The sequence below is a fragment of the Narcine bancroftii genome, chromosome 4 (assembly GCF_036971445.1).
Source record: "Narcine bancroftii isolate sNarBan1 chromosome 4, sNarBan1.hap1, whole genome shotgun sequence".
Classification (NCBI taxonomy): Eukaryota; Metazoa; Chordata; class Chondrichthyes; order Torpediniformes; family Narcinidae; genus Narcine; species Narcine bancroftii.
Window position 1 is genome coordinate 273,335,371 of NC_091472.1, and position 21,756 is coordinate 273,357,126.

The 21,756-nt window shown below is 37.2% G+C and overlaps 1 protein-coding gene across 18 annotated transcripts in view; it reads right to left on the bottom strand.

Annotated features, from left to right (window-relative positions):
* arhgap15 (Rho GTPase activating protein 15) overlaps nucleotides 1-21,756 on the bottom strand; it is an 826,317-nt gene that overhangs the window by 72,879 nt on the left and 731,682 nt on the right. For 17 of the 18 annotated variants that reach the window (XM_069935033.1, XM_069935042.1, XM_069935032.1 and 14 more), the window contains one exon: nucleotides 11,912-12,017. The exons of the other annotated variant lie outside the window; for it this stretch is intronic. In XM_069935033.1, the coding sequence (XP_069791134.1) occupies nucleotides 11,912-12,017 (106 nt within the window). The remainder of the gene's footprint in view (nucleotides 1-11,911; nucleotides 12,018-21,756) is intronic. 18 annotated transcript variants of the gene reach the window in all.

Here is a 21,756-nt window from a genome sequence, read left to right on the forward strand (position 1 = left end):
CTCCTACTGATGCCAGGTTTACTGGCCTGTAATTACCTAATTTAATTTTGGAGCCTTTTTTAAATAAAGGGACAACACGAGCTACCCTTCAAACCTCCAGCACTTCACTCATAGCTAAGGACATTTTAAATATTTCTGCAATTTCTACACTGGTCTCCCTCAAAGTCCAAGGGAATATCATGTCAGGCCCGAGGTAATTTATCTACCTTTTTTCACTGTCAGGGAGCAAGCACCTCCTTCTTTTTAATCTCAATATGTTCCATGCCACTACTGCTTGTTTCCTTTCCTTCTCATGAGGCTCCACACATAGACAATCACTCAGATCTTCTAGGGAACCAATTTTGTCCCTTACTATCCTTTTATTCTTAACATACTTGTAAAATCGGTTCTGGTTAACCCTCACATTATCTGTCAAAGTAATCTCATAACCTCTTTTTTTTGCCTTCCTGATTTCCTTCTTAAGTATATTCTTACATTTTCTATACTCTTCTGGTACCTCATTTGCTCCTTGTTGCCTATACCTGCTATTCACCTCTCTCTTCTTCTTAACCAGATTGCCATAAACTTGACTTGATGCTATTTCACCATTTGTTTAGCAAAATTAAAAACTAAATAAAAAATGTAATTTTCCTTCCTGATTTCTGGACTGTTAGCATTATTTAATTTCAGTGGTTGCTTAGTCACATTGATGTCATAGTTTTTGGATGCCGAGGATCCTTTTGAACTAATCTCTGTCATCAACTAGTCTGTAGAAAGAGGAATTTCATGTCATGGAACTGGAAAAGTCACTGTGGAAAATTTCATTCAATATTAGCAATTGTATATCTTCCTTCATCAATGACTGCAAAATCCATTTGTTAAAAAAAAATTGGACCAATTCCCTCTTCATGGACTCATTTATACAAACTACTTTTGATGAGGAGTCTGTTAATTTTGGGCTTTAGCATCTCAGCCATCAACTAAAATAAAAAGACCAGTACCTATTACTATAAACATGCTGAATACTTGCACCTATCTGGATTTAGAATCTATCAAGTAGCACAAGTTGCTGGAGTTGAGTTTTCAGGAAACATTGAAATAATTTTACAGACTTTTCCTTTCCCCTGACTACTATTTCCTTATTTCTTAATGGTATTTCAACACGTTCACTTCCCTTATTCTCTTGACCTCGTTCTCCACTCCTCCCACCTGCCCCCACACTCCCCTCCCCCCACAAGAAGCTTGTTTTGAGGGTTTTACTGAGGAAATGAATCAATCCTCAGCTCCCTTGCTTCAGGCATGCAATGGTAATAGAGTTAATTCATTACACATGAAGGAGGGACTGAGTAATTCTACAAAAAAACTGAGCATTGTATGCTGGTTAGATGATAAAAAAAATGAGTGACAATTACGGTAATGTAAAAGAGCAGATGGGAAAGGTAAATGATGAGTTGTCTATTTTGATGTTTTGCATAGAAGATAGATCTAAATCTTTACCTATCTGGTATCTCAATTATAACCCTGAAGATCTCTAACATTGTTTTTCATATGCTAAAGGATTATGGAAGGAAATGGTTGTGAAAATGATGACGATGTTTAAATGCTTTTGACCTTCAAGACCATTTAACCTGTACTCTCCCCACCTACTGACCAATTGTGTCAAGCAGCTTATCTGAGAATAAATAATACAAGTCCTGATATTGCTAGGTACACTGCTTGATAAGATCAGCTTGATAGTTTTCCAGATTATCAGGAAATACTATTAAATGCATAACAAGTATATCTTTGGCTTGGCTTCGCGGACGAAGATTTATGGAGGGGGTAAAAAGTCCACGTCAGCTGCAGGCTCGTTTGTGGCTGACAAGTCCGATGCGGGACAGGCAGACACGATTGCAGCGGTTGCAAGGGAAAATTGGTTGGTTGGGGTTGGGTGTTGGGTTTTTCCTCCTTTGCCTTTTGTCAGTGAGGTGGGCTCTGCGGTCTTCTTCAAAGGAGGTTGCTGCCCGCCAAACTGTGAGGCGCCAAGATGCACGGTTTAAGGCGTTATCAGCCCACTGGCGGTGGTCAATGTGGCAGGCACCAAGAGATTTCTTTAGGCAGTCCTTGTACCTTTTCTTTGGTGCACCTCTGTCACGGTGGCCAGTGGAGAGCTCGCCATATAACACGATCTTGGGAAGGCGATGGTCCTCCATTCTGGAGACGTGACCCATCCAGCGCAGCTGGATCTTCAGCAGCGTGGACTCGATGCTGTCGACCTCTGCCATCTCGAGTACTTCGATGTTAGGGGTGTAAGCGCTCCAATGGATGTTGAGGATGGAGCGGAGACAACGCTGGTGGAAGCGTTCTAGGAGCTGTAGGTGGTGCCGGTAGAGGACCCATGATTCGGAGCCGAACAGGAGTGTGGGTATGACAACGGCTCTGTATACGCTTATCTTTGTGAGGTTTTTCAGTTGGTTGTTGCCGCTTTAGTTGCCCATTCAGAGCCAGCTCTTCAGCGCTTGACGTCCTGCTTTGCGGAAACTGCCAAAATGTTTGGCCTGGAAGTCAGCCTGAAGAAAACTGAGGTCCTCCATCAGCCAGCTCCCCACCATGACTACCAGCCCCCCCACATCTCCATCGGGCACACAAAACTCAAAACGGTCAACCAGTTTACCTATCTCGGCTGCACCATTTCATCAGATGCAAGGATCGACAATGAGATAGACAACAGACTCGCCAAGGCAAATAGCGCCTTTGGAAGACTACACAAAAGAACAAGTATATACACTATCTGCTAATGCATTTTTCAGTCAAGGCCCTATACAATTTCCATGCAGTTATTTGTTTTTTATATTATGGGGTAGTTTAGACAATCTCAAAATTTGTACTGCTCAGCATTTTTTAAATTTCGGTTTAATGTGTGTGAAAATAATCCATTCATTGGTTAACTTTTGATTGACCAAATTGTGCAAAGTATCATGGTTCATTTTAAGCTAATCAAATTAATTTTCATTTATTGATAAGTTCATATTTTATAAGTCTTAATCTATGAATAAAAAAAAATCAGTGCCTGCAAATTTTCTCATCTTAATTTTATGCTTAGAATGGTAATGACCAATGTAAATTTGAAATAATGGCAAGTTGACTCCTGTGGAAATGCAACAGTGGTAGGTTGGGAGAATATTTAGATAGAATTTATCAAAATAATATTAAACTAATATGAAAATAGGAATGCATTAATCCAAATTATCTATCTAAATTTGTCTGGACTATTCACATCGTCACTCTAAACTTACTTCATCTCACAGCTGTACTTGGTCTTTATTAGCTCCCCATGGGTGGGAAAGTAACATTTTGAGAATCCTGTGTTTATGTGCAGTAATGCCATCAGGTTTTTCCATTATAAGTTCCTGTGTTGGTTAAAAATGGAAATTGCCCTCTGTGCAATTTCACAGCTGATAGGAAGTATAGTTAGGTACATCTTTTCCAATCTATCAGGAAATCAGGTAAAGTGATAGATGCTGGGAATTTGAAATATTACCAGAGAATTGTGGAACTACTCAGAAACTGAAGCCATATCTATGAAGAAAGAAGCTAAGTAAGTGGAGTAGAACTTTCATTGCCCTGTCTAAACCTGCAGCAATCTGCTTCTTCCAACCTGGTCCTCAATGCATTTCATTGCTGGAAAACTTTCTCCCTGATTATTGGCTTTGGATTGTGGAGCACAGAGACACAGGGCCTGTCTCTGTCCAAGAAGAAGACTGCACTCATGGAATAACTTTTACATTCTGTTTACATAGGCCCCACAAACTGTTGAACTGCTGAATGAGTGCATTTTACAGACAAAAAGAAACATAATATTAGACAATTAAGATTTTGATTCCAGAAAACTTTTGAGTGTATTGTATGGATTTTGGGCAGCTGATGATAGAAATAGCCTTAACAATTTCCTAATGCATATTGTTTTTTTATATATAACCTATTTTTGTGATATCCTGTCATATTTTAAGTCTACTTCAAGCATACAAATTTGACGTGGAACATGTCATTGAAATATCATTTTCTGCATTCAAACATGTACTTCCCTGATGAACTTGGTGTAGTTAGTGGTGAACATGGTGAAAGGTTTCACCAGCATATTATGACCATGCAAAAGTAGTATCAGGGCAATTGGAATCCATCAATCCTGGCTGAATATTGTTGGATACTGACACAAGAGGCATCAGATACTGAGTGCAAATGAAAATCAGTGGAAAAACATTTTTAGGTCAGTTGAATTAACACTTTGTAAGCATCGTTATGCAATTAAGCCTACTAAATTCAATAAAAGTTCATGTAATGTTTCTCCACCTTCCAATGTGACAAAGAAAATCTGAAAATATCTTTATGTTCAACTTGAAGTTGTCTATTATAATCCCCAATTTATTTTCAAGAAGCAAATGTTTTGAAAAAATATATTGTCCAATGTAATTACTTAATTAATGTTAAAAATAGTCTCACTTTTTGTTAAGCCTTTAAACCTGGTGCACACTCAGCGGCTAGGTTTTCCTGTCTTTTTAAAAAAAAAAATATTTTCAGGATACAGACATCAAAATTGAGGCTGGTGCCCTTTCTTAAACTATTGCTCTCCTTTCAGAGAAGGCACTTCCAAACATCTAGATTGCACACAAAACAAGCCTTTTCACTGTAACTATAAAATCCGACCAACTTTAACTTGATATAAACCCAATGATTATGAAGGTAGAAGTTGCAAGTTTGGAAAATGATGTTGGAATAACCCAGGAGTGTAACTGTCATGTATTTTAGGAATGGTACAGAATGTAATGGTGGAATGCAGAGGGCAGCTGGTGAGATGGCAGTAAGTGGATAGCCTGTCTGGGATGGTGTAGATATTCTTGTTGGAGATGTGCTCATACAGGGAAATGGAGAAATTCATCATGCTCCTGACTTGTGTTTCATAGTGTCAAGAAAGTGAATCATTTACCACAGGATTCCTGGACTCTGACCTGTTCTTGTTGCCACCATATTTATGTGATTGGTTCAGATGAGCTTCTGGCCAGTGGTGACCACAGGTATTGATGGTAGAGTGATCAATGTTGGTAATGGTAATGCCAATAAATGTCAGGGATAGTGGTTATATTTTCCTTTTTGAGAAGGTCATTCCCCAGCCCTTTCCTGTAATAAATATTACATGTCATTGATTAGCCCATGTTTAGATATTGTTTGTGACTATGAATGCAGGCACGGGACTGCTTCATTTATTGAAGAATTGTGTATGGCAATTAACATTGTGTAATCATTAGTGAACATCTTCAATTGTGACTTTACAATGCAAGGAAAGTCATTTCTGAATATGGTTAGGCCAAAGGCACTGCATTTATGAATGCCTGCAGTGATATCCTGGTGTTGGAATGATTGACCTCTGTCTGACAACCAAACTCATCTTTCATTATGAGTTATGAGTCAACCACAGGAGATTTTTTCCTTTTATGTCCAAAGACCAAGGTGTTCTGATGGCACATGCAGTCAAATGCTTCCTTGATGTTAAGGATAATAACTCTCACTTCACCTCCATTATTCAGCTCTTTGGTTCAAGTTTTGAGCAAGGCTGTGATGATAGCCCTGCTGTTCTGGCAGGATTCAAATGGTATAAGTCAGTGGGCTATTGGAGAGTAAGATCTTCTTGACAACACTCTCCATGAATTGAGAAAACATTGGAAATCAATGAGTAACCCAGAGTGTAACACCATGTTCTTCATATACTGGAGGAACTCAGCAGGTCTTGCAGCATCCACAGGAGGTAAAGATATATAAGTGATGGTTCAGGCCTGAGCCCTTCAAGTGAAAAAAAAACATGTAAGCACCAGAATTAAGAGGCTGGGGAGAAGGAAAGAGTGGGGGAAAATCACAGGACAACAGTCTAAATGTGATAATTGGGCATGGATGGGAGGACAGGAGAGAACAGGTTGATCAGGGGAGGGGTTGAATGCAGAGGTGCAGGCAAGGATACAGAGGAAACAGGATAGAGAAAGAGCTAGTGGAAAGGAGAAACAGGGATCGATGAGGAGGAGAGAAAATTGAAACTGGAGAAATCGATATTAATGCCATCCGGTTAGAGGATACCCAGGCAGAATACCAGGTGCTGTTTCTCCAATTTGTAGTGCATAAGATCACAGACAGGCATATTGACATGGGAATGGAACAGGGAATTGAAATGAGTTGTTGCTAGAAAATTTCTGCAATTTCACTGGACAGAGCTGAGGTCCTATCCCAGTCTGTGCCCAGTCTCTCCGATGTAGAGGAGACCACAGCAGGAATTCTGGATGCAGTGGATGACTCCTGCAGATTCACAAGTGAAATGAAGCTTCATTTGGAAGGACCTTTTGGGGACGCCATGTTTGGGGAATCCAGCGGCAGCTTTTCCACAACTTGTTACAACACATTAAAATATAGGAAGACCCTATTCACTGTTGCAAGTATCTGGTTGGACGAATCAGCCCAGTATTACAGATTGATGATCAATCAGTAACAACATAAGAAATAGAAGCAAATGTAGGCAATTTGGCCATTCGAGCCTGTTCCGCCATTTAATGAGATCATGGGTGATAGGCTCCTCTCTACCTACTTGCCATTTTCTAATATCACTTAATTCTACCCTGTAAAAATCTATTCGACTGTGTCTTAAATATATTTATTGAGGTAGCCTCCCCTGCTTCAATGGACAGTGATTTCCACAGATTCAGCACCCCTGAGAAAAGCTGTTCTTCCTCATCTCCATCCTAAATCTACTACCTGGATCTCGAAGCAATATCTCCTAGTTCTAGTCTCCCCCACCAATGGTAACAACTTACCCACCTCTATCTTATCTATGCCTTTCATAATTTTTATACACTTCTATGATTCCCTCTCATTCTTCTAAATTTAAGTGATTAGAAACTGGTGTCTGATCTGCTGAATAATTTGAGTATTTTTTTGTTTTGATTTTAGACTTTATAACTTGAGAGAAAGTTATTTATATTTCAAATAAGGATAGATTGTACTTGTTCAAAATGAGGACTGAATCTTAATATAATCACAATAGTTTGATAATCCTTGATCTCTAATACTTCCCCATCTGAAAGGTAACCCTGTTCTTGACTCCTTTGGGATAATTTAAAGTTCAAATTTATCATCAATGTTCATCAATGACAAAACATACAACCTTTTGCCTGCAGGCCAGACTTATTTTCTAATTACTGTAATTTCACTCATAACACATAAAACGTGCATCTTGGCGCCTCACAGTTTGGCGGGCAGCAACCTCCTTTGAAGAAGACCGCAGAGCCCACCTCACTGACAAAAGGCAAAGGAGGAAAAACCCAACACCCAACCCCAACCCACCAATTTTCCCCTGCAACCGCTGCAATCGTGTCTGCCTGTCCCGCATCGGACTTGTCAGCCACAAACGAGCCTGCAGCTGACGTGGACTTTTTACCCCCTCCATAAATCTTCGTCCGCGAAGCCAAGCCAAAGAAAACATAAAACGTGCAGAAAAACATAAATTGTGTAACAAAAATTTATGTATAACCCACACACACACCCACCCACCCACCCACCCACCGTGCAGGTATGGTATTCTAAATTCTGACTGACAAAAGCAATTTTCTTTTAAATGGGACATTAGACAAAGCACATACCAGTATCTGCCACAGTTAACACCCAATCAACTTCCCCAAGCGGTGTAAATCACCCATTATATAGATGATATCCTGCTGTAAACACATGAACAAGCTTTGGAGAGGAATCAATTAAATAGACAGGATAGGCTTCAGTGTGAAACAGGATTTTAATTCTAATGTTGTCTCAAATCAGAGGCACGTGATATGTTAATCTCCTCCCTCAGGGATAGGTCTGAGCAGTTAACATTGATAAGGTGCAGTGCCCAAGCCAAAATGTCCTGTTTAAAGGAATTCAGTACAAAGAGATATTCCCAAAATCAAAATTTCCCACACCCACTATAAATTGCGCATGTTCTTTCAATGCCACTATTATATTCCCACGGCCGCTATAAATTGCTGGTTCAACTTTCCCACGTCTGCTATTCATTGTGCGCATTTTTTCAACATGTAAAAATATTCCTGTATAGCATGCACACGCATATAATGCACCAGGGGTTGCCTGGTTTGTAAAATGCGCATATAATGCACACATTATATGCGTAAAAATACAGTACTGATAACTATAAACTGTGAATGACATGGAAATTTGGTGTAAATCATAAAATAGTGAATTGGCAGTATAAATTTAAATTATGTCTTCATATCTAATACTATATCAATAACATTTGATCTAAACTTCATTTCACTTGCTTTTCTTCTGCCATTTTCATTTTCTCTGCTTTTTACCTTAGGATGTTTACATTATTGATGGCAGCAAAGTGAACATAAAGCATGTCAGGACAACAAACACTCGGGTTTAATTGACCACCACTCTAACTTGATATTCAGAAATATTTCTCATGATCTGCTGGTCCCATACGTCACCCTCAGAACACTCAGTCCAATTGCACCAATCCTGTTGCTGCTTCAGTTGACCTGCATTTATCTGGTATCTATGCCTCAAAAGAACATGTCAGAAATTTTACTTATCACTTTATCACATCTGCTGCCATCTCTGCAGATTCTAACAATTTCCTGCAGCTTCAAATACAATTCAGCTGGTTGCCATTTCTGTTCTAATCAGGTGTGGCTCATTTGGGCAGCCTGTTGTTTTTATCTAGCCCTGCTCATTTGTGTGATTTGAATGCTGTTCCAGGCAGATATTAGAATCCACAGTCTCCCCCAAATGGCTAATGAAACACCAACTCTCCTCAAAACCTATGTAACATACAAAAGATAACTATTTAGCAAAATTATTTGTAGATTTATTGAAGGAGTAGATCGAAGTTTAAGAATCAATTTGGCCCATACTTTCAACCAAGATAACCAAATAGCAAACAAGATGGAAGCAAGACCAAATGAGAAAAATGCCCAATGCTGGGTCATTCTACAAAGTAATGTTATGTCATATTATTGTAAGATGGTTGCTTTTCAAAGTTTTACTGATATGTTATCATTCTCATTTTTTACTTATTGGTTAATATAATTAATTTATGGCATAATTTCTTATCAAAATAGTGAAGTCGTCAGAAAGAAGAAAAAAAAACCTCAAATGAAACAAAAATGCTTTCCCTGTGAAAATTCACCACAACTGCTGAATGTTAATAAGATCCTGACAAGTTATTGCATTTGGAATGTATGTCTGAGATGTTAATGTAATAATGCATTTTTTTTTTGTGAACAGTTCCACTGGTCAATGCCATATGTTGAATCTACAACTATAACAGCACAGCTGAATCCAGATCTTCTCAGCAGTAACAATCAGCTAAGTATGGGATGGGCAATGTAAGGTTGCCAATTTGAAAATATGGGCTAATATTCCAGGTTTATAACTGTTGTAAATTATTGTTTTTCATAAGGAATGAAAATTGAAGAAATATCTTGCAGAAGCCTGGAAGATTTAGAGCTTCATCTTTCTTTTTGTGGAGTATTTTGACAACATTAATCTTGTTTTTGGCTGAATAAGACACAAAAATTGGACCTGCTCTATATCATCATATCTTGGAGCATAATACATTAAAACCCCATTGTATCCAGAATTCAGACAGCAGGCAAAAAAAAACTGAGGAAAATAAATACAAAAAAAAATAATAGGAAAAAAATATTTGTTTAAAATTGTAAAACTAAATGTTCTCTGAAGTAACTTTTGGTGAAAATGGGAGAAAACTGCTACTAGCAGTTGTTCTAATAAAGTGCAAAACAGCAATGGTGTCACCCAGGATGAAGAGCTAGTTGATGCTGCTCGCCATTGGTGTGACTCCCTTAAAATGTCTCCTTATCCCTGCTTAGTAAGAGTTGTTCCGATCAGAGACTTTATCAGTAAATTAGGTGGGAGGGGTTAATTATTTATCATGTCATTGTTGCTCTTTCAGGCAGCTCCATGGAGTGGAAAGAACCTGCAGATACAGTGAAGGTTATATGTTTTTAAAGAATGTGACTGAAAATAGAGTAAAATGTTTTATAGCTTATATATTAATGCAAGTGCAGTATAGTATTTTTATATTTTGTCTTTTAAACTGTTTATTCTTAATGCAGGTGTATTAGTTAGGCATTGTAAGTCTCAAACAACCTGAAAATATACTTATCTGGCATCTACCAATTCCTTAGGTCCCAGATACCAGGAGTTTTACTGTACAAAGATGCCACAGAGTCATATCTGTCAGGATGGAGGCTGGTGACAAGCAGTGTGCCTCAGGGATCGATGTAGGGTCCTTTGTTGTTTGTCATTTACATGAATGATTTGGATGATGGAGGGGTAAATTGGGTTAGTAAATAAGCAAATGATACAAAAATGGTGGAATTGTGGATAGTGAGGATGGTTTTCAGAGACTGCAGAAGGATTTGGATGGTTTAGAAGAGTGAGCTGAAAAATGGCAGATGAAGTTTAATAGCGATAAGTGTGAGGCGCTTCATTTTGGGAGGAATAATCAAAACAGGACATATGCAGGCAAGGGGAGAGGAACAGGGAATAATGGTTCATTGTTCTTTAAAAGTGGATTCTCATGTGGATAGAGTGGTAAAGAAGGCTTTTGGTATGCTGGCCTTTATAAATCAAAGCATAGAATATAGGAGCTGGGAGGTGATGTTGAGACTATTCAAGGCATTAGTGAGGCCAAATTTGGGATATTGTGTGCAGTTCTGTGCCCCAAATTATAGGAAGGATATCAATAAAGTAGAGAGGGTGCAGAGAAGATTTACTAAAATGTTTCCTGGATTGCAGTATCTAGAATACAAAGAAAGAATGAGTAGGTTGGGTTTTTATTCATTGGAGCGTAGAAGTTGAGGGGGGGGGGGTTTTGATAGATTTATATAAAATTATGAGGGGGCTAGATAGAGTAGATGTGAATAGGCTCTTCCCCAAGGGTAGGTAAGATTGAAATGAGAGATTATGAGGGTTAAGGGGCAAAAAGTTTAGAAGTAACATGAGAGGGAACTTTATCACTCAGAGAATGGTGGCTGAGTGGAATGACCCTCTGGAAGAAGTGGTTGAAGCAAGGTCAATTTTATCATTTAAGGAAAATGATGTGAGGGTTATGGGCAGAGTGCAGGTAAGTGGACTAGAGGATATCACTTAAATCGGAACCGACTAGAGGGGCTGAGATGGCCTGTTTCCGAACTGTAATTGTTATATATGGGTATAAGAAGAGCAGAAAAGGCCCTCTAGAATTCATGAGCAATTTTTATCCTGTTTATTTTACTCTGTGCACAGTGCTCTGGCCACACACCTTGCTTGTGGTTCAGACCTCTGCATCTATTGTAGAATCTAGATGAACAAGTGGGCTGGTTGCTGGACGATCAGGCTTTCTGCTCAGCAGATACTAGATATTGGAGTTTCACCAGGCCACCAAAAATAATTTATCTCCAATGCTTTTTGTGTGACTATGCCTCACCAAATTTGGTTATTGCCTTACAGTAGAGAGGTTCGATAATTTTCTCATGCTTTAAATGTGAAAGTTCCATATCAATGATTTATTTTCCTTTCTTGTAAGATACCATATACATATATTAAAAATTGTTGTCTGATTGCCTTTTTGTAAACTGGCAGCTGCATTAGTTTCAGGAACTGGAGTCCAGAATCCCTCTGGCAGCAGCAATATAATTCCACAGGAGTTATTAACCTCTCCCACAAAATGCATTTTGAAGGAATGCATTTAACATATTGCCAAATAATAAATATCAGCTGAAAACTTCCTCCTGTGGTTTTTATAAGTGATAAAATACCTTGATTTTACCCTTCTTGTAAATGGAATAAAATATTTAAGGAATCTTGCATGTTAAAATAAATAATAAATGAAGAAACATATTTTTGTGCTTACTTTTGTAAATGCTGAATGAGAACTCTCAAGGTATCGTGGTTGGGCTTGGGAAATTTCTTCACCAGTCTTGCAACAGACTGAACACGTTGACTGTAATTCTGATTTTCTGTTGGATGAAAATGACCACAGTGAGTACACTAGTTGAACATTATTATCTTTCCTCAGCTGGTTGGTTCCCTTTGACACATTTATTACATTTTGATACATTTGTGGCAGTGACAGCTGAGTAAAGAGGGAAGCTGAATACATTTTGAGTTCTTTTAACTAAACAATTGTCACTTAATACAAGAGTTTCATGATAGTAATGGAAGGCAGGCACGACCCAGATTGCCATCTGAGTTTTCTACAGTTCTGCTTCTGAATCTTCAAAATCAAAACAGGAAATCTTTTGTAATATATCAACATAAAAGAAAATTCTAAAATGAGGAAGTTTTGAGTTTATGGTCAGTAGATATAATTAATTTTAATTGGTTTATCAGATGCAAGATACAATAACGTGTTAACCTGTTAATCATAGCTCTGAAATTTAAAGAGTTGAAATTGTTCTCAAGTGTTATTGTACATTGACCTAACACACCAGCAACATGTTTTACTAATTTGAAGAGGCTAAATTGAATATTTTATGCTGGAATTAAAAAAAAATATAGATACAGCTGATCTAAATTGATCAGATAGTCCTGGAATTTCCTGGAATGTTTTTGCCATTATTAAGCTGCAAGAACATCGCAGCACATTTTTGTTTGATAGAGGACATTTGCATGGTTTATCCCTGCTTTACATTACAAGTAATGGAGTTTGGATCACAGAAACTGGTTGTTTGAACTCTCACATCCATACAGAACCTTTTGCTCTAATCTGATTTGCCCATGTTAGGTCCATTTGCTTCCATGTCTTGCTTATTTAAGACTGTACAACTATATCTTAAACTGTGATTTAATCTGATTCGACCACCTATGTTGGCAATGAGTTCCTGATAACAACCAATCTCTTCCCTTCTTCTCACATTAAACTCATGCCCTCTTGTTTTTGCTACCCTGACCATGGGGACAAAAATTTCACAACTCTTACAATTCTATATACTTCTATCAAGCTATTCTCAACATCTTTTCCTCCAGGAAAACAAATGCAGCCAATTGAATCTTGTCCCTTAACTAAGGTCCTACAATCTAGGCAATATCATGATGAATCTCTTCTGCATTCTCTTCAGCATAGCTACACTCTAGGCAGCACATTTAGTACCAGCAATCTGGGTTCAAAACCATAGGTGTCCTCCCACCCTCCAAAAAGAAGCAGGGTTAGAAGGTTAACCGGGTAGCATAAGTTTCAATGACCAGAATCAGCTTCTATTGTGTTGTAAATAAATAAATAAATTGTGAGTTTGAATTTTGATCTTGCAGCAAACAGAACCACAAAAAACTGCAGTCTGATGAGTGTTTTGCAAATTTGCAGCAAAATATCTCAATTTTTATTTTCTATTTCCATATTCCTCTTCCCTACATTATCTTCCTGTGTTATACTTTCAGGAGTCTATCGATTTTAAACCTCAAAGTGCATCTGTTCATCAGCATCCCTTCATGTCCTTTAATTTGTTGTACATATCCTTCCCCCATGTACTTTCCCAAAATGCATCACTTGCAGCTAACAAAGATTAAAACATTTCTTTCAGTGTCAAAGGGATTACCCACTTGCCTGTATAAAAGTCCATTCTTTCCTGAGTTCTCCCTTAATTCCTGATATGTTAATAGAATATCTTGGGATTCCCTTGAATCTCACTTGCCAAGATTATTTCATTTTGCCCTCCTAATTTCTTTCATAAATTCTTTCTCACTCACTCTGTGTTCCTCAAGAGCTTCCCACACTCTCAGTTTTCTGAATGTTTCCTTTACATTTTTCTTGATTAAACTTTTAATAAACTCCGTCTTCCAGGATTCCCCAATCTAATCATCTTTGCCTTTCACTCTAATCAGAACATGCTGACCCTGAACTCTTCTAAACCATTTAAGAAAAAGACAGTCCCATCAAAGTCCTTTCTATGCCACTGAAATGACCAAAAATTTCCTCTAAAATTTGCACTATTTGCAATTTTATGACTGCCAAATCCTTTACACTGATTTAGAAAATTTATCTCATCACCACAAAAATGACCATCTCAACCATGCTAGCAGGATTTACATAATTTATGGAATAATGCTGATTTTAAAACCAAATGGTTCAACGTAACTGCACCAGACATGACCTAGAGATGCTAGTGAAAAGTGAGTAATTGTTTAGCAGCAGTTTAACTATTCATTATATGTTTTAATAATTTGCATCATGGGATGGAAGGTCAAGTATCTTAGTGGGAAGATAATTCAAAGATAGATATATTTCATGCAGCATTGGTGAAAACATTAAAATATAAAGGTGAGATCAGAAATAGTAGATAATTTGTTTTTTTTTCCTTTCTATGTGAATCTTCTTCCATATGTTGAGTAAATGGTGCAGGACTGGTGAACTTCTATATTGCACCAGTTTTTCATTCCACTTATGAAGTATATGTTCTGATACCTTCTCCCGTATTTTATCTAGCTCTATCTTGGTCCAATCTGGTTTTTCCCTTGTTTGATAAAAATCTGATAGATACCTTAATTGTGCTGCTCTATAATAATTTTTAAAGTTTGGTAGCTGCAAACCACCTTGTTTGAACCACTCTGTTAATTTATCTAGTGCTATCCTCGGTTTCCCCCCTTTCCCTAAGAATTTCCTTATTATTCTCTTTAGTTCATTGAAGAATTTTACCAACTAACAAAATTATTATTGACGCAAAATCAACTAATCCCTTTCACAATAGATGACCTTTCCTTTAGAGAAAGGGAGAGAAAAGGAATTAAAAGAATAGAAAATTGTTTTTTGGGAAATAATTTATTAACATTTGAACAAATGAAGTACAAATATGGAATAATTTGTACAATGTTTGCAAACCACCAACTAAAAATCTACATAAAGGACAAATTGGGAAAGAGACTGAGATTACCAGAAGGAAGCAGCTTTGAATATGTGATTACAGAAACAACGATAATAAAAAGATTTATAACAAACATGTACATCAAGCTGCAAGAGAAGGAAAATGATGAAATAAGCTAGAAACACAAACAAAAGTGGGAAAAAGATTTAAACATAAAATAAAAAAATGAGATATGGGAAAAGTTATGCTCTGGAACTATGAAAAATATAATAAACACGAGGTTACGCATGATACAATAGAGTTGATTACACAGGCTATATATTATGCCCCAAAAGCTAAATAAATGGTACCCAACAGTATCAGATAGATGTTTTCGCTGTAGAAGGAAACGGGAACAACAGTACATGCAATTTGAGCATGTGAGAAAGTGAAAAAGTTTTGGGAAGATCTAAATCAGGTATTAAATAAAATCACAAAAAGCAACATACCAAAAAATCCAGAGATCGTTCTTCGAAGTAATATAAGAAGTAAAGAATTAGGCCTCAAACTGGATGAAGCGCAAAAAAAGATTTATTATGATAGCCTTAGCTGTAGCAAAAAAATGTATAATGTCAACTTGGAAATCAGAAGAGAGCCTGGGAGTACAGCAATGGTACATAGAAATGAATAAATGTATTCCATTGGAACAAATAACATAATTAAAAAAAATAGACACATTATTTGAACAAATTTGGGAACCGTACATGGAACACAACAGAGAGGGCCTACCACGGACCTCCACCCCCCTAAAATGATAAAATGAAAAAAAGACAAAATGACCTGATCCAGTGTGTAAATGTAGATGACACAATTTTCTTGTTTATTTTCATTGTGTGATGACATTGTTTATTGTATTGCATATGTTGAACATTTAATGGGTTTGGAGGGGGTAGTGGGAAGGAGGGAGGAAAGGTAGAGGGGGAAAAAAGAGGAGAAAATGCCACTGTGTATATTTAAGAGGGAAATGTTTGTATGTATATTGATTGATATGGTTCATAGTGTGAAAAAAATAGTAGATAATAGGGCTTAGTGGCTTTATAATAATAGGTGGCTAAAGAGATGGTTTAGGAGGAAGTGAGTCAGATTTTTGGAATCTGGCCTCCCAGGGAAGATGGGACTTGTACTGACAGGATGGTTTGCATCTGAACTGGGGAGGGAGGGGGTTTAATATCCTTGCAAGAATGTTTGTTCATGTTGCTCTACAGGGTTCAGACTAGAATTACAGGGGAGTGGGAACCAGAGCGTCAGAGCAGATAGTAGAATGAGGGGTATGGAAAGAGATATTGTGAAAGAGAAGATACAAGTAAAAAAAAAAGTTAGCATTGCAGACATAATGTTCTGAGTTCTGTCCTTTTAAACGCATCGAGCTTGGAATTCTGACATTGAGACCATTAGTGAGACTTAGTTGCAAGGAAGGCCAGGATTAGCTGCTCAACGTTCCAGGGTACCATTTATTTAGATTTGAGAGAGAGGGAGGGATGGAAGGGGGAAGGGTGACGTTGCTTGTCAGGGAAAATGGCACCATGGTGCTCAGATAAGACTAACTAGAGGGTGCATGTACTGAGGCTATATGGATGGAACTGAGGAATGAGAGAAGGATGACCATATTAATGGGATCATATTATAGAGCACTCAATAGTCAGTGCGAATTGGAGGAGCAAAGTTGTGAGAGATCACAGATAGTCACAAGAAACGAGATTAATCATTTTAGATGATTTTAACTTTCTACACATTGAATGGGACTCTCATACAGTAAAAGGGCTAGATCGATTAGAGGTTGTCAAATGTGATCAGGATATTTTCCTTAAAGAAACTTGATAGGCTGCAGATACTATGATTGTTTGAATTCTAAGACATTCTGATATTTCAGTGAAGAAGGGCTTAAGCCAGAAATGTTGCAATATATCTTTGTCTCCTATAGATGCTGAATAGACCAGCTGAGTTCCTCCAGCAAATTGATGTCTTTACTAGGATATTTTCCTTAATCAATATATGTCCCCACAAGAAATACTAGATCCCCTATTAGCGAATGAGCCAGGGAAGGTGATGAAAGTGCTTGTTAGGGAATACTTAGTATCCAGTGATCATACTGAAATTAGATTCAAAATAATCTTGGGAAGGTATAGATCTGGTCCTTTCATTGAGCTTCTAAATTGGAGAAGGCCAATTTTAATGGCATTAGAAAGTATTTGGAAAATGTGGATTGGAACAGGTCTTTGAGAGCATTAATTTATACAGGAATGTGCAAATTCAAAGGCAAGACTAACAGGTATAAGGAACTTTGGTTTTCAAGAGGCATTGGTTAAGAAGAAGAGAGGTGCACAGCAGGTATAGGCAGAAAAGAACAACGAGATACTTGAGGAGTATTAGCAATGCAAGAAAAACACTTAAGAAGGGTATCCGGAGAGATACAAGAGGCACAAGGTTGCTCTGGCAGACAAGGTGAAGGAAAGTCCTAAGTGTTTCCACAGACCTAATAAGAGCAAAGGATAGCAAGAGACAAAATTGGTTCTCTTGAAGATCAGAGTGGTCATCCATGCATGGAGCAAAAAAAAATTGTGGGAGGTCTTAAATAGATTTTACATCTGTTTTACTTGGGGAAAAAGGCACAAAGTCTATGGAAGTGAGTCAAAACAGCAGTGGGGTCATAGACTTTATACAGAACACAGAAGAGGAGGCTCTTGGTATCTTGAGACAAACATGATATTTTCTCAGACCTTGAGGGAAGCAAATACAGAAATTGTAGGAGCCTAGACAGAGGTATTTAAAACAACTTTAGGTGAGGTACTGGAGGATTGGAAGAAAGCTAATGCTGTTCTGTTGTGTACATAGAAGATAGAATATTATAGCACAGTATACATCCTTCAGCCCATGAAATTGTGCCAACCTACATAAACCAACTCAACATGAAAAATTCTAAGAATAATCTCAGAAATTCTAGGCCAGTGAGTCTAACATCAGCAGTGGGTAATTTGTTGGAAAATATCCTAATGGATCAGACATTCAAGTACTTGAATAAATGGCCTATGGAATTTAATGTAGACAAGTGTGAAGTGTTGCATGTTGGGAAGAGGAGCTACAGTGAGACTTACGAAACATTAATGAGCAAATGGGTAAAATTTGAAGTGAAGGGAATCAACTGAAAAAAAATCTAAATAGTGAAAAACTAGAAGCAGTGAATGCTGAAATAGAGGGTAATGGAAATGTGGAATAAACTGCATGGAGAAGTGATGGAGGTGGGTTTAATTTTAACATTTAAAATCTATTTAGACAGGGAAATGTCACAAAGGGGTCTTGCAAATTTCTACAGGAATAGCATTGTGACTGGTTTGATTACTGTCTGGTATGAGATCCCAATGGACAGGACAGGAAAAATCTACAGATGGTTGTAAATGCTGCCAGCACCATCATGGGCATCTCAGTTTTTTTTTCCATTAAGGACATCTATCTCAGAAAAGACCCTCACCACTCAGGCCAGGCACATTTCTCAATGTTATCCTCAGGAAAGAGGTACAGGACCTTGAAGACACACACTTTAACATTACAAAAAACAGCTTCTTCCCTTCTCCCCACCATCATCAGATTTCTGTACAAACAGCGAACCTAAGCACACTACAGCACTTTTTCCCTTTTTTTTTGCACTAATTATTGACTTTTTAAAAATGTTTATTTACGGGATTGTAAGTTATAGCAATTTTGCACCTGTAATGCACAATACTACTGTGGCAAAAGAACAAATGCTGTGACACATGTTCATGACAATAAACTGATTCTGACATGAGTAGTAAAAGTTTAGAGAATATACTCCAAATGCAAGCAGCTTGGACTAACTTATGTAGAAAAACTCGAGGGCACAGATAAGTTAGGATGAAGGGCTTGCTTCCATGCTGTAAATCTCCATGTCTTGATTGGCAAATAGTTAAATATTATGGATAGTTTAATGGAAAAGATGAGTAGAAAATAAATATTTGAGACAAACTGGATATAGCATTTATGCTACATCCAAGGAAAGTCCTCATACACTGGACAATGAAGATTTTGCTTCCTAAACACGTTTGGATATATATTTTATGGATTTTGGGCTGTTGACCATACTGTTTTTTAGATATAACCTATTTTTGTGATTTCCTGTCACATGTTAAGCCTACTTCAAGCATACAAAACCATGAAGTGCCACATGTCATTGAAAATTTATTTTCTTCATTCACTCTTGGACTTCTTTTCTGCTGATCTTGGTGGAGTCAATGATGAACATGGTGAAAGGTTTCACCAAGACAGTGCGACCATGGAAAAGTGATATCAGATCAACTGGAATCCATCAATTCTGGCCGACTATTATTGGATACTGACATGAGAGACATCAGATGCTGAGTACAAATGAAAATCAGCGACAAAACATTTTTAGGTCAGTTAAACTAATGCGATGTGTCAGCATCGTTATGTGATTAAACATGCTAAATTCAATAAAAATTCATTTAATGTTTCTCCAAATTCCTGTGTGATATAGAAAATCTGAAATTATCTTTATGTTCAGCTTCAACTTGTCTATGATCATCTCCAATTTTGTTTCAGGCAGCAAACCTTTTGGGGAAAAAAAATGGTTGTCCAGTGTTATCCTACATTTGGGCAATTGTTAGCAACTTTACACACCATACCAAGTAGAAGATGCAATATGGTTCTGAATAGAGTTCATGAAATATTTCCTGAAATGATTTAGAGACTCCAAGGGTTAAAGCACCAGGGAGAGATTGCACAAACTGGTGTTACCTTTAGCAGCAATGCTGAAGATTGTGTGGAAATTAGTACAGAGGATGAAAATGTACTTCATTTTTAGGAGGAAATTGCGAGAAGTTGAATTGAAATTGATGCTAAGCTTTCAGAAGTGAAGCATCTTGACAAAGCCAGGGAGGTAAAAATTTGGAATTCCCTTTGGTAAATTGAAATCTTTGGAATAGTTTAACTTTTTTTTTATTAGGGACACACAAAAAAAGTTTTAAATGGAGATAAATTACTGATTAACAATTGATGGTTGAACAAATGAGAGGTGCTAAATGGCCTACTTAGTTCCAATAATTGCAGTGACATTTTCAAAGCATGACTGCAATTTGGTTCATTCAACTATTTTTTTGTTACCAAGACCAATGTTATATTTAACCAAAAGCAAATAGTTTCAGGCAAAACGAAAAAAAAATCTCACAGCCCATGAAAAGGCAGATACGTTAGGATGTGCATAATTAATTGAATCCAGTTCAATTTTGCTCACCCTTTGTTTAAGGAGCTAATTATTTGATTTAAAAAAAAATGAAAAAGACAATATTTGCAAAAGAAATTATTAATTTAATTTTGCCAAGATAGTTTTTTCATCTGCCTTTTTTTTTCAACACATATTTGCTGACAGTGAAAGCTCTAGTTGACTCCCAAACTCTTGTAAGAAAACAAGAAACAGGATCAGGTATAAAACACCTGGCCTGTCAAGCCTGTTCTGCCATTTAATAGCTTATCTGGCTGTGGACTGAGCTCTACTTACCCTCCTAAACCTAATTCTATTAATGAGGTGGCCATTATTGTTTCTTGGGCAGATAATTCCTCAGATTTACTACTCTTTGGGAGAAGCAGGTCTTCATCATCTCTGCCTTTGCTCTCCCGATTTTTGAAACTATGTCCCTTTGTTCTGGTCTCAACTATCAATGGAAACAACCTCCCTGCTTCCATTCTATTGGTTGCTTTCTTAATTGTATTTATTTCTATAAGATTCTCTGAGTAACATATAAACCTTTGGTGAAGATGGGAGCAAATGTTCATCCAGTGGAGTGCCTTGGTCATAGCAGCTGTTTGAATAAAGATGTGTGAAACTGCAATGGCATCACCCAGGAAAAAGAGCTGGTTGATGGCATTCCCTGTTGGGATGACTCTCTTAAAATGTCCCCTATCCCTGCTTAGTAAGAGTTGACCCGATCAGAGGCTTTATCTGTAAACTTGGGAAGATGAGGTTAATTATCTATAATGTTATTGTTCTTGTTTCCGGAAGCTCTATGGAAGGGGAGGCAGATGCAGTAGATGGTTAAATATTTTCAAAGAATAAAGTAAAATGTTTTAAGGATTCATGCAATTGAAGTTTGTTCAGTGTAATCACAAAATAATATTTTTTGACTTTTTCTTAGTTATTGTATTATTTAGGCATTGTAAAAGTAAATTTCAAGCAACCGGAAAATGCATGCATCTGGCATTTACAAATCCTCATAGTTGCTGCACTTCACTTGCAGAAAACTAGTTTAAAATCTCATTTTGGTGCTGATACCTTCTGCCACAAGGTTCCAGCTTAGTTTTTAAGTTTCTTTAGGAAGCTAAAATGGAAATATACAGGAAATAAAGTGAATTTCTTTCATCTCCGAACCCACACATTAATTATTACAATTATCTTTGGCTCATTTCTATTGTGAAGGTTTAATTGGGATAATATTAACATAATCAACATAATGTTTCCTTCATAAACAGTCAATGTTTTTAGCCACTTGCATGATATCTCAAATGTGATATTTTTTGTGCATTTTGTACTCCTTTATTTCATAAATGGTGTCCATGTTTTGAATGAATTGAAGAACGTTTCTCTGACCTTTCCAAAGGACTACATGAAGTCAACAGTATACATCGGCAAGGAAGTCAGAGCTTAAACATAGGAGGGGTTGGAGGTAAGTGGGGAGAAAAGAAGAATTTATGCTTCATTTTGCAGTAAGTTCAGTTTATCCTGGCTGTCTATAATGCAGTTACCTGTTATGCACTGATATTTATCAAAATTATTAAACCACATAGATCATTCACAGAAAAGGTACTTTATCTTTATAAAAGATTCTATATTCTATCA